This window comes from Coregonus lavaretus (genome assembly GCF_964263955.1).
Source record: "Coregonus lavaretus genome assembly, contig: HAP1_SCAFFOLD_235, whole genome shotgun sequence".
Taxonomy (NCBI): domain Eukaryota; kingdom Metazoa; phylum Chordata; class Actinopteri; order Salmoniformes; family Salmonidae; genus Coregonus; species Coregonus lavaretus.
In genome coordinates, this window is record NW_028161059.1 from 320,005 (window position 1) to 333,805 (window position 13,801).

General features: G+C 45.2%; 1 protein-coding gene across 1 annotated transcript; it reads right to left on the minus strand.

The window, feature by feature from the left end:
- Positions 1–2,055: 2,055 nt before the first annotated feature.
- On the minus strand, positions 2,056–2,559 carry LOC311121141 (gremlin-2-like; the record flags this gene model as incomplete). Its single annotated transcript, XM_084195665.1, has 1 exon — positions 2,056–2,559. One exon carries the CDS (start codon positions 2,557–2,559, stop codon positions 2,056–2,058), a length of 504 nt encoding a protein of 167 aa, XP_084051791.1.
- Between the last annotated feature and the right edge of the window lie 11,242 nt (positions 2,560–13,801).

Below are 13,801 nucleotides of genomic sequence, written 5' to 3' on the forward strand. Positions count from 1 at the left end.
CCCGAAGTAGTGATCTATAAAGGGGAATAGGGTACCGTTTGGGACGCATATGGATGTCCAACGTTGCGTTCAACTAGATGGCGTCAGGGAGATGAGAGCTTTCTGTATCCTTCCTGACCTTCTGACGCCCTTACCTTCTCCCTGTTCACTCTGTTTGGAAGACCAGCTGGAGAACAGAGTTCTGGCATGTGGACTCAGTTACTTAACAAAACCATCACTTCGAATACAAAGAGATTCTTCTTGTCTTTATTGAGAAAAATAAATGCCAATTTTGGTGTAAAAACTGTAAATGTATAACTTATTCCCTTTTCACTTATCTGAAGTGATGCCGTGTGTAGCTAATGTATGTGAAGACAGAGAGGGTTATGGGAAATGAGGTGTGTTGGTTTGATAAACATTGTTAATGTGAGAAAGGAATGTTCATTTGCATTGAAAGTGCGTTCAAATAATTGACTTGGTTACTAAAATAATATATTTAAAATGCTTTTATCAATGTAAAGTAGTGTTATATTCTTTATGTAACATATTTTTGTAAAGATTTTAATTTTCTGTCCAAACATGTTGGATCACTACATCATCCTGGAACTGTTGGATAAGGTGTATTCTCCTTCTCTATAATGTGTTTGTATAAACTGGATCTTTATGTTTGTTCTGGGAGCAGCAGTGTCATTTATCTACAATAAAAGGAGGAATAAATTCTGCGTTTTTATGTGGGTTTGCAGGTGATTGTCTCTTTTTTTTCGAAGGCCAGCATTCAAATCATAAACTTGACAAAGGATACGTACGGATATGAGTCTTCAAACTTAGTGTTGTTGAGATGCAGCAGCTTTCGTCTTAACCTTTTCAATACTGACAACTTAAACCACAATGAAAACACACAAAAAAACCAAGATAAACTTTTCAACTTTGGTATAGATTTAGTATATCGTTTATTAATTTATGTAAATATAAATGTTATTGTAATGTAACATTGAATTGATATAATCTCTCTACATGTAATAATAATGTGATATTTATTTGTACAGTATGATATAGTGTCTGTGGAACCCCAGGTAGACTGTTGCTGCGGTAACCCGTGCCTGTGGAACCTCAGGTAGACTGTTGCTACGGTAACCCGTGCCTGTGGAACCTCAGGTAGACTGTTGCTACGGTAACCCGTGCCTGTGGAACCTCAGGTAGACTGTTGCTGCGGTAACCCGTGCCTGTGGAACCTCAGGTAGACTGTTGCTGCGGTAACCCGTGCCTGTGGAACCTCAGGTAGACTGTTGCTGCGGTAACCCGTGCCTGTGGAACACCAGGTAGACTGTTGCTGCGGTAACCCTTCTACCAACCCAGTCAGCCTGTAGTCAACAACCTGTCTACCAGAGTCCCTCTGTGGAATTATGGTCATATTCATTAGGGCACACCTCAGCAAAACGTTTTGCAGTTGAAAATTAGCATTTTCTATTGGACAAGTCCCTTGATTTCAGTCAGTTTTCTTCCATTTGAAAAGACCCACATCACTGACAGGCTGAGGAAGGAGACCTGTGGTCCAGGTAAGTCCGTTTCTGCAGAGACAGAAGAGGAAGCGAGACGTCTCTCCTTTTTTCATATACAGTCAATGAACTAAGCAGACCAGTCCCAGCTGCTATTGCATTGGCGTCTATGGGAGACACACCCAGTTAAGTAGACTGGAACTGGGACCATTTTTTTCCAATGGTAAACCGCCCGAGTACGACATCTTAATTTATCCACCATCTTTGAACTACAGAGTGTGTAGTCATGGGTTTTCCCGGCCTGGGTTGTAGAAATGACAGTTTGTCTCATGTAGAGTGCTTGGTGTGATTTAGCACAGAGCTGCTCCATAGAAATGTCTGTCATGCTCAGTACTTCTAAAGCGTAGGCCTTTTCAGGTTTTAGATACTCATTCTATGAGTCGTCAATAAAATGCATGTTCTCACCCTCATGTACTCAAGTCTTGTACAAACTGTCTCCTGCGAGGTGAGAGGAATATCTGGCCTGTATCTAGGGATTGTCCCAAGATAAAGGGATGGAGGCAGCAGGGATACAGAGTGATCACTGCTTCCCAGAGTCACTGACGGAGACCGATACACAGCGACACTGTTTGACCCTCTGGATCTTGCGGTGCCTGAAGGGCGGCTGGAGGTCGGGACAGTCCAGCTCTACGGTTAGCGTGGTGAACCGCTGCGGCCGGCAGAAAGCGCAGGACTGGAAAGACTCCTGCTCCTTCTTAACGTGTCGTGGGATATAGAAGGAGTTACACTGGCCGTAGCAGAACCTGTTGATGACGGTACGACTGAGGCAGCCCTCCTCGCTCACCGTCTGGCGCAGCGGCTGGGTCTTGCACCAGTCACTCTTCAGGTACTTCCTCTCTGTGACGACGAGAGCTTCCTGGCTGGAGGCAAGTATTTCCTGTTTACGGGTGCGTTTGTCAGAGGTGTTGCCGTTCCCCTTGAAGGGGGAGGGGATGGAGCCTTGGAGGCGGGTCTTGCGGGTGTCGCCGCCCACCGCACACAGGATTCCTGCAAGCAGGATTGACAGAACAAACTGCCTGTACATCCTGAGAGAAAGAGAGAGAAGACAATGTTAGACTGGAGGTCTGATACTAACACTGCCAGCAGGACCGACAGAACAAACTGCCTGTACATCCTGAGAGAGAGGAGAGGAGAGGAGAGAACAAACTGCCTGTACATCCTGACAGAGAGGAGAGGTTAGAACAAACTGCCTGTACATCCTGACAGAGAGGAGAGGTTAGAACAAACTGCCTGTACATCCTGACAGAGAGAACAAACTGCCTGTACATCCTGACAGAGAGAGGAGAGAACAAACTGCCTGTACATCCTGACAGAGAGAACAAACTGCCTGTACATCCTGACAGAGAGAACTAACTGCCTGTACATCCTGACAGAGAGAGGAGAGAACAAACTGCCTGTACATCCTGAGAGAAAGAGAGGAGAGAACTAACTGCCTGTACATCCTGAGAGAGAGAACTAACTGCCAGTACATCCTGACAGAGAGGAGAGAACAAACTGCCTGTACATCCTGACAGAGAGGAGAGAACTGAACAAACTGCCTGTACATCCTGACAGAGAGGAGAGAACTGAACAAACTGCCTGTACATCCTGACAGAGAGGAGAGAACTGAACAAACTGCCTGTACATCCTGAGAGAAAGAGAGGAGAGAACTAACTGCCTGTACATCCTGAGAGAGAGAACTAACTGCCTGTACATCCTGACAGAGAGGAGAGAACAAACTGCCTGTACATCCTGACAGAGAGAACTAACTGCCTGTACATCCTGACAGAGAGGAGAGAACAAACTGCCTGTACATCCTGACAGAGAGAACTAACTGCCTGTACATCCTGACAGAGAGGAGAGAACAAACTGCCTGTACATCCTGAGAGAAAGAGAGGAGAGAACTAACTGCCTGTACATCCTGAGAGAGAGAACTAACTGCCTGTACATCCTGACAGAGAGGAGAGAACTAACTGCCTGTACATCCTGACAGAGAGGAGAGAACTAACTGCCTGTACATCCTGACAGAGAGAGAGAAGATAGACTTTGGAGACCAATGTTAGAGTGGAGAATGAAGATCTGTCTCTTCTAAAGGAGAGGAGTTAGATCAACATATGTGGTTTCTAGCTGCCTTTGATACAACACTGATCAGCACAGAGATCTGGGTCTGGAGAGAGGACAATGTTAGATGATTAGACGACACCATTTTGTATACATCTGGCCCTTCATTGGACACTGTGTTAACAAACCTCCAAAACGAGCTTCAATGCCATACAACACTCCTTCCGTAGCCTCCAACTGCTCTTAAACACTAATAAAACTAAATGCATGCTCTTCAACCGAACGCTGCTGGCACCCACTCACCCGACTAGAATCACCACTCTCGACGGGTCTGACCTAGAGTATGTGGACAACTACAAATACCTAGGTGGCTGGTTAGACTGTAAAATCTCCTTCCAGACTCACATTAAGCATCTCCAATCAAAAGTTAGATCTAGAATCGGCTTCCTATTTCGCAACAAAGCCTCCTTCACTCATGCTGCCAAACATGCCCTCGTAAAACTGACTATCCTACCGATCCTTGACTTCGGCGATGTCATTTACAAAATAGCCTCCAACACTCTACTCAGCAAATTGGATGTAGTCTATCACAGTGCCATCCGTTTTGTCACCAAAGCCCCATACACTACCCACCACTGTGACCTGTACGCTCTTGTTGGCTGACCCTCACTACATATTCGTCGCCAAACCCACTGGCTCCAGGTCATCTATAAATCACTGCTAGGCAAATCCCGGTCTTATCTTAGCTCACTGGTCACCATAGCAAAAACCACCGGTAGTCTGCGCTCCAGCAGGTATATCTCACTGGTCATCCCCAAAGCCAACACCTCCTTTGGCCGCCATTCCTTCCAGTTCTCTGCTGCCAATGACTGGAACGAACTGCAAAAATCTCTGAAGCTGGAGACTCTTATCTCCCTCACTAACTTTAAGCATCAGTTGTCAGAGCAGCTTACCGATCACTGCACCTGTACACAGTCATTCTGAAATTAGCCCACCCAACTACCTCATCACCATATTGTTATTTATTTTGCTAATTTGCACCCCAGTATCTCTATTTGCACATCTTTTGTACATCTATCATTCCAGTGTTAATTACGAAATTGTAAGAATTGTTGCACTATGGCCTATTTATTGCCTTACCTCCATAACTTGCTACATTTGCACACACTGTATATATATTTTCTGTTGTATTTTTTGACTTTATGTTTTTTTACCCCATATGTAACTCTGTGTTGTTGTTTTTATCGCACTGCTTTGCTTTATCTTGGCCAGGTCGCAGTTGTAAATGAGAACTTGTTCTCAACTGGCTTACCTGGTTAAATAAAGGTGAAATATATATTATTATTTTTTTGATGATGGTCTGTATCTTATGTGAAGAGGAGAGAGGACAATGTTAGACGATGATGATGATGGTCTGTATCTTATGTGAAGAGGAGAGAGGACAATGTTAGACGATGATTATCAACCTTTGATCAACACTGATCTCTTTAGACCTTTGTAGCCTGAGTGCCAGTCTGTCTGTGCAGTCATGCCAACGTGTCACTCATTGTCATACCAAACATATCTGGGATCATGTTGAGACCTTTTTGAAGTCAGTTGTTCTCCAGTCTATGGACAGGTGACAGTATCTCCCTCCTCCAGTGTTCGTCTATGGACAGGTGACAGTATCTCCCTTCTCCACTACAGGGGGGACAATGCAAATAGTCCAGGTAGCCATTTGGTTAGCAGTCTTATGGCTTGGGGGTAGAAGCTGTTAAGAAGCCTTTTGGACCTAGACTTGGCGCTCCGTTACCGCTTGCCGTGCAGTAGCAGAGAGAACAGTCTATGACTAGGGTGGCTGGAGTCTTTGACAATTTTTAGGGCCTTTCTCTGACACCGCCTGGTATAGAGATCCTGGATGGCAGGAAGCTTGGCCCCAGTGATGTACTGGGCCGTACGCACTACCCTCTAGAAGCTCTCAACCTGCTCCACTACAGCCCCTTCGATGAGAATGGGGGCGTGCTCGGCCCTCCTTTTCCTGTAGTCCACGATCATCTCCTTTGTTTTGATCACGTTGAGGGAGAGGTGGTTATCCTGGCACCACACTGCCAGGTCTCTGAACTCATCGTTGTCGATGATCAGGCTTACCAGTGTTGTGTCGTCGGCAAACTTAATGGTGGTGTTGGAGTCGTGCCTGGCCATGCAGTCATGGGTGAACAGGGAGTACAGGAGGGGACTGTGCACGCACCTCTGACGTGAGTGCTACGGGCCGGTAGTCATTTAGGCAGGTTACCTTAGTGTTCTTGTGCACAGGGACTATGGTGGTCTGCTTGAAACATGTTGGTATTACAGACTCAGTCAGGGACCGGTTGAAAATGTCAGTGAAGACACTTGCCAGTTGGTCAGCGCATACTCGGAGTACACGTCCTGGTAATTTGTCTGGCCCTGCGGCCTTGTGAATGTTGACCTGTTTAAAGGTCTTACTAACATTGGCTACGGAGAGCGTGATCACACAGTCGTCCGGAACAGCTGGTGCTCTCATGCATGCTTCAGTGTTGCTTGCCTCGAAGCGAGCATTGAAGTAATTTAGCTCGTCTGGTAGGCTCAAGTGCATTTATGATGTCATTTGCCAATGACACAGCTGCAGTTGTGGTGCTGTGCCGCGATGTAAAGCCAGACCGAACCATGCTCAGTATGTTATTTTCAATGAAGACGTTTTTTTTAACTGTGAGTTCACTAGGGATTCATAGACTATGGCCAGGATGGGGAGTTTGGAGATAGGATGATTTTGTTATTAGCATCTGAGGGATCTCCACCCTTTAGCAGTGGGAGGACATGAGCTGATTTCCAAATGCTGGGTATGGAATCGGTCAAGAGACTCAAGTTGAACATTGAGCCACAGGTTCAGTAATAATACCAGCCGTTATCATTAAGAGGGATCCAGGTCGTCTGGACCTGCGGACTTTTTAGTGTCTATTGCCTCCAGTACTTTATAGACCTCAGCATAAGAAACAGACTCAGAGTTTAAATGGTTCACATGAGGGCCTTTATCATAGTATACTGAAACAGAGCTTACATTTAGAGGTCTGGGCCCCACCATTATCTAAAACTGAACCAGCAGATATGAAATGCTTGTTTAAAAAAAAACTCCTACAATATCAGCTTTATCCTTCACTTCGTTAGAATCCATCATTAAATGGTCGGGAAGGCCAGAGGATACGTTTGAACCTGACACTGATTTGATTAGCTTCCAGAACTCGGTAGGGTTGTTTTAGGTTCTCTGTGACTGCATTTAGATAGAAATCTGATTTTGACTTCCTGATCAATCCTGTACATTTTGTTTCTTAGCGCTCTGAAGGAGGTTCCAGTCAACAGGAGCATTTCTAGCTTGAGCCCAAGAGACATTTCTCTTTCTAAATAATTCTGCCAAGTTATCTGAAAACCACGGATTGTCCCTTCCGCTGATACTACATTTTTTCACAGTGGGCATGCTTAACACAAATGGACACAAATGTCATATAAAAAAATTGTACCAGGCAGTTGTCAACTTCGGGAATCAGACTTACTCTGTAAATATTATGGTACAGATCATGTAAGAACGCTTGGCTCATCAAACTGTCTAAAATGTATTTTTAAAATGTAACGGAGTTTGGCTTTGGTCATTTCTGTATTTCTAACACACGCAATTGCACAGTGATCACTGACATCATTACAGAATAGTGCCCCGTGTAGCTCAGTTGGTAGAGCATGGCGCTTGCAACGCCAGGGTTGTGGGTTCGTTTCCCACGGGGGGCCAGTATGAAAAAAATGTATGCACTCACTAACTAAGTCGCTCTGGATAAGAGCGTCTGCTAAATGACTAAAATGTAAATGCGACGAGATGAATTCATGCGTAAAGCCTAAAGGCACATATCCCAAAACACGGGTGAGGGCAAGATACTGTCTCCAATGGATTAACAACCATGTATTTGTTATAGCATGGATATATTGCCACTAATCCTCCTGTATGCATTTGTTTCAACATTATGTTTTGCATTCTATCAAGACTATCCCAGTCGATGTGTGTTTGTGAGGGGTATTCGTTAAGAGAATGTCCAAGAGCGCTTGATGTGTTAGGTACTCTGGGATTCCGTCTTGGAAACGCATTAATTAATTGCGCGAGATTCAGAGAGTCACACAGTTCTTTAAAAGAGTCAGATACACGTGTCAGCATGTCCCAGTCAAAATCTGCTAAAATAATGAATTCGGAGTCATTTAGCTTGTGCAGGACATCAGAAAAATAGTTACGTGCGTCTCCCGAAGCCGACTACAGTGATGTGGGAGTCCTTATATACGTTCACTTTAACCGCAAACAATTAAAAATGTTTGGCTTTGGTAATCGAGAGAATTTCAGGTGTTAAACTTGGATGACACAAATTGCAAACCCTCTTCTAGTCATCCGATCCGTTCTAAATACCGTGTACCCATTAATAAAACAAATCGAGTTATTTGACACAGATTTCTTTAGCCAAGTTTCTAATGAAACCATTATGTCTCCATTTGTCGTATTGGCCCATATTCTAATCATGTCTAATTTTGGAATTAGACTTCTGACATTAACATGTAAGAGGCCAAAACCTGCTCTGTTTTTAAAACCCTAGGGAGTCGGTAGAGATTGCATGGTATCTCCCGGCCCAGGGTTTGGTCGCATATTACCAGAGATCAACAACAAAAGCATAAAAATAAATCTCAGTTGCCCAATGCTTGAGGTCATGGCGGAGCCAGCACCACTGTCAATGAAACGAGCTTTCGACACACAAAAAAAGTCATTCAGGAGTTTGATATTTTGGAAGTATGCCATCAAGTGTAGGCCCACTTGCGTTTGGGAGTGGTACATATGCAATTGCAGACAGAGAACAAGTTCCTGGTGGTATTGACATGAGGGTCTCGTCGGCGTGTTTGCAAATTGTAGGGCATAAAGTGAAGATAATTCACTCACCCATTGATCATTCAGCCTATTGAATCCAGGATGGCACTGAGTAAAGAACAGGCACAGTAACTGATACATAATGCCGATTTTTAGAGTTATTTCAGCACAGGTGTGCAACGACAAGTAGACATTGTGTAGAACGATGTAGATTTTCCCACGGCCCACGGTGCATCAGGTTTTCCAATCTGGCAACTGCTTCTCCGCTCCTAGCCTTCAGTGCGCACCTGCGCTCGCGTAGCAGGCCTTGCGCGCAGAAAGACGCTCCTGACTCGGCACGCTCCAACACCAAAAAGGTCTAGGCTACAGTTTACGAGTAGAAAGAAAAGGCCTCCTCAATCAGAAATCTTTGTACAAGCAAATTTAGTAAAATAGAAAAAAAAAAAAAAAATAGTTATATACAGCATCCACCTTCACATCAAAAGTGTTTGCTTCTGTAGACAGGATCAAGGTCATTCAAACATTTAAAACTCAGATCTCAAGGATCAGACATACAAATGGACAGACTGATTGGCTCCCATCTTGGATTTAGTGGCCTTTGGTGTAACATGGCTTGTTCAGTCAGCAAGAATGATGAAGAACATCACTTTGTATCAAATGTTGTTTTGATCCATACTCTTGACTGCACCTAAAATATGTGAAAGACATGTTATAGAGTAAATGGTAGATTTAGTGATTATTATGCTTCATACTTTAAATTCCCTGTTTTATTTGTGTCCTTGGATTGAGATCATTTTGGCAGCGTCTAGGGCTGCGTCCCAAATAACACTCTATTCCCTATATACTATATAGGGCACTACCCAGATATAGGGCACTACCCAGATATAGGGCACTACCCAGTCTGTAATACCTACCTGTTTCAACCCTATATAGGGCACTACCCAGTCTGTAGTACCTACCTGTTTCAACCCTATATAGGGCACTACCCAGTCTGTAATACCTACCTGTTTCAACCCTATATAGGGCACTACCCAGTCTGTAATACCTACATGTTCCAACCCTATATAGGGCACTACCCAGTCTGTAATACCTACATGTTCCAACCCTATATAGGGCACTACCCAGTCTGTAATACCTACATGTTTCAACCCTATATAGGGCACTACCCAGTCTGTAATACCTACATGTTTCAACCCTATATAGGGCACTACCCAGTCTGTAATACCTACATGTTTCAACCCTATATAGGGCACTACCCAGTCTGTAATACCTACATGTTCCAACCCTATATAGGGCACTACCCAGTCTGTAATACCTACATGTTTCAACCCTATATAGGGCACTACCCAGTCTGTAATACCTACATGTTTCAACCCTATATAGGGCACTACCCAGTCTGTAATACCTACATGTTTCAACCCTATATAGGGCACTACCCAGTCTGTAATACCTACCTGTTTCAACCCTATATAGGGCACTACCCAGTCTGTAATACCTACATGTTCCAACCCTATATAGGGCACTACCCAGTCTGTAATACCTACCTGTTTCAACCCTATATAGGGCACTACCCAGTCTGTAATACCTACCTGTTTCAACCCTATATAGGGCACTACCCAGTCTGTAATACCTACATGTTCCAACCCTATATAGGGCACTACCCAGTCTGTAATACCTACCTGTTTCAACCCTATATAGGGCACTACCCAGTCTGTAATACCTACATGTTTCAACCCTATATAGGGCACTACCCAGTCTGTAATACCTACCTGTTTCAACCCTATATAGGGCACTACCCAGTCTGTAATACCTACATGTTTCAACCCTATATAGGGCACTACCCAGATATAGGGCACTACCCAGTCTGTAATACCTACATGTTTCAACCCTATATAGGGCACTACCCAGTCTGTAATACCTACATGTTTCAACCCTATATAGGGCACTACCCAGATATAGGGCACTACCCAGTCTGTAATACCTACCTGTTTCAACCCTATATAGGGCACTACCCAGTCTGTAATACCTACATGTTTCAACCCTATATAGGGCACTACCCAGTCTGTAATACCTACATGTTTCAACCCTATATAGGGCACTACCCAGTCTGTAATACCTACCTGTTTCAACCCTATATAGGGCACTACCCAGTCTGTAATACCTACCTGTTTCAACCCTATATAGGGCACTACCCAGTCTGTAATACCTACATGTTTCAACCCTATATAGGGCACTACCCAGTCTGTAATACCTACCTGTTTCAACCCTATATAGGGCACTACCCAGTCTGTAATACCTACATGTTTCAACCCTATATAGGGCACTACCCAGTCTGTAATACCTACATGTTTCAACCCTATATAGGGCACTACCCAGTCTGTAATACCTACCTGTTTCAACCCTATATAGGGCACTACCCAGTCTGTAATACCTACATGTTTCAACCCTATATAGGGCACTACCCAGTCTGTAATACCTACATGTTTCAACCCTATATAGGGCACTACCCAGTCTGTAATACCTACCTGTTTCAACCCTATATAGGGCACTACCCAGTCTGTAATACCTACATGTTTCAACCCTATATAGGGCACTACCCAGTCTGTAATACCTACATGTTTCAACCCTATATAGGGCACTACCCAGTCTGTAATACCTACCTGTTTCAACCCTATATAGGGCACTACCCAGTCTGTAATACCTACCTGTTTCAACCCTATATAGGGCACTACCCAGTCTGTAATACCTACATGTTTCAACCCTATATAGGGCACTACCCAGTCTGTAATACCTACATGTTTCAACCCTATATAGGGCACTACCCAGTCTGTAATACCTACCTGTTTCAACCCTATATAGGGCACTACCCAGTCTGTAATACCTACCTGTTTCAACCCTATATAGGGCACTACCCAGTCTGTAATACCTACATGTTTCAACCCTATATAGGGCACTACCCAGTCTGTAATACCTACCTGTTTCAACCCTATATAGGGCACTACCCAGTCTGTAATACCTACCTGTTTCAACCCTATATAGGGCACTACCCAGTCTGTAATACCTACATGTTTCAAGCAGACCACCATAGTCCCTGTCCCAAGAACGCCAAGGTAATCTGTCTAAATAACTATCGCCCCGTAGCACTCACATCTGTAGCCATGAAATGCTTTGAAAGGCTGGTCATTGCTCACATCAACACCATCATCCCAGACACCCTGGACCCACTCCAATTAACATACCACCCCAACAGATCCTTAAATCTTTATTGCACCATACTGCCCTCTCCCAGCTAGACAAGAGGATCACCTATGTGAGAATGCTGTTTATTGACTACAGCTCAGCGTTCAACACCATAGTGCCCTCAAAGCTCATCACTAAGCTAAGGACCCTGAGACTAAACACCCTCTCTGCAACTGGATCCTGGACTTCCTGACGGGCCGCCCCCAGGTGGTAAGGGTAGGCAACAACACATCTGCCACGATGACCCTCAACACGGGGGCCCCTCAGGGGTGCGTGCTCAGTCCCCTCCTGTACTCCCTGTTCACCCACGACTGCGTGGCCGCGCACGACTCCAACACCATCATCAAGTTTGTTGATGACATCATTTTTAAATTTTCGTCATTTAGCAGATGCTCTTATCCAGAGCGACTTACAGATTGGTAATAGGTGCATTCACCTTATAGCCAGTGGGACAACCACTTTACAATATGTTTATTTTTCTTTCTTTGGGGTGGGGTAAGGGGGGGTAGAAGGATTACTTTATCCTATCCCAGGTATTCCTTAAAGAGGTGGGGTTTCAAGTGTCTCCGGAAGGTGGTGAGTGACTCCGCTGTCCTGGCGTCGTGAGGGAGCTTGTTCCACCATTGGGGTGCCAGAGCAGCGAACAGTTTTGACTGGGCTGAGCGGGAACTGTGCTTCCGCAGAGGTAGGGGGGCCAGCAGGCCAGAGGTGGATGAACGCTTCCCCCTCAGGAGACTGAAAAGATTTGGCATGGGCCCTCAGACCCTCAAAAAGTTATACAGCTGCACCATTGAGAGCATCTTGACTGGCTGCATCACCGCTTGGAATGGCAACTGCTTGGCATCCGACCGCATGGCGCTACAGAGGGTAGTGAGTACATCACTGGGGCCGAGCTTCCTGCCATCCAGTACCTCTATACCAGGCGGTGTCGGAGGAAGGCCCAAAAAATTGTCAGACTCCAGCCACCCATGTCATAGTCTGTTCTCTCTGCTACCACATGGAAAGTGGTACCGATCATGCACCAAGTCAGGAACCAACAGGACCCTGAACAGCTTCTGCTAAATAGTTAACCAATAGCTACCCGGACTATCTGCATTGACCCCCATTTGCACTAACTCTTTTGACTCATCACATATGCTGCTGCTACTGTTTATCATCTACCGTGATGCCTAGTCACTTTACCCCTACCTACACTGCATGACCAAAAGTATGTGGACACCTGCTTACCGAAAATATCATTCCAAAATCATGGCCACTAATATGGAGTTGGTCCCCCCTTTGCTGCTATAACAGCCTCCACTCTTCTGGGAAGGCTTTCCACTAGATGTTGGAACATTGCTGCTGGGGACTTGCTTCCATTCAGCCACGAGCATTAGTGAGGTCAGGCACTGATGTTGGGCGATTAGGCCTGGCTCGCAGTCTGCCTTCCAATTCATCCCAAAGGTGTTCGATGGGGTTGAGGTCAGGGCTTTGTGCAGGCCAGTCAAGTTCTTCCACACCGAACTCGACAAACCATTTCTGTATGTACCTCTCTTTGTGCATGGGGGCATTGTCATGCTGAAACAGGAAAGGGCCTTCCCCAAACTGGTAGCGTTCTCCTGGCATCCGCCAAACACAGACTCCTCCGTCGGACTGCCAGATGGTGAAGTGTGATTCATCACTCCAGAGAACGCGTTTCCACTGCTCCAGGGTCCAATGGCGGCAAGCTTTACACCACTCCAGCCGACGCTTGGCATTGCGCGGTGATCTTAGGTGACCCATTTCATGAAGCTCCAAACGAACAGTCCTTGTGCTGACGTTGCTTCCAGAGGCAGTTTGGAACTCGGTACTGGGTGTTGCTACAGACAACGGTCCCATTCTGTGAGCTTGTGTGGCCGACCACTTCATGGCTGAGCCGTTGTTGCTCCTAGACATTTCCACTTCACAATAACAGCACTTACAGTTGACCTGGGCAGCTGTAGCAGTGCACAGATTTGACAAACTGACTTGTTGGAAAGGTGGCATCCTATGAGCTCTTCAGTAAGGCCATTCTACTGCTAATGTTTGTCTATGGAGATTGCATGGCTGTGTGCTCGATTTATATACCTGTCAGCAACGGGTG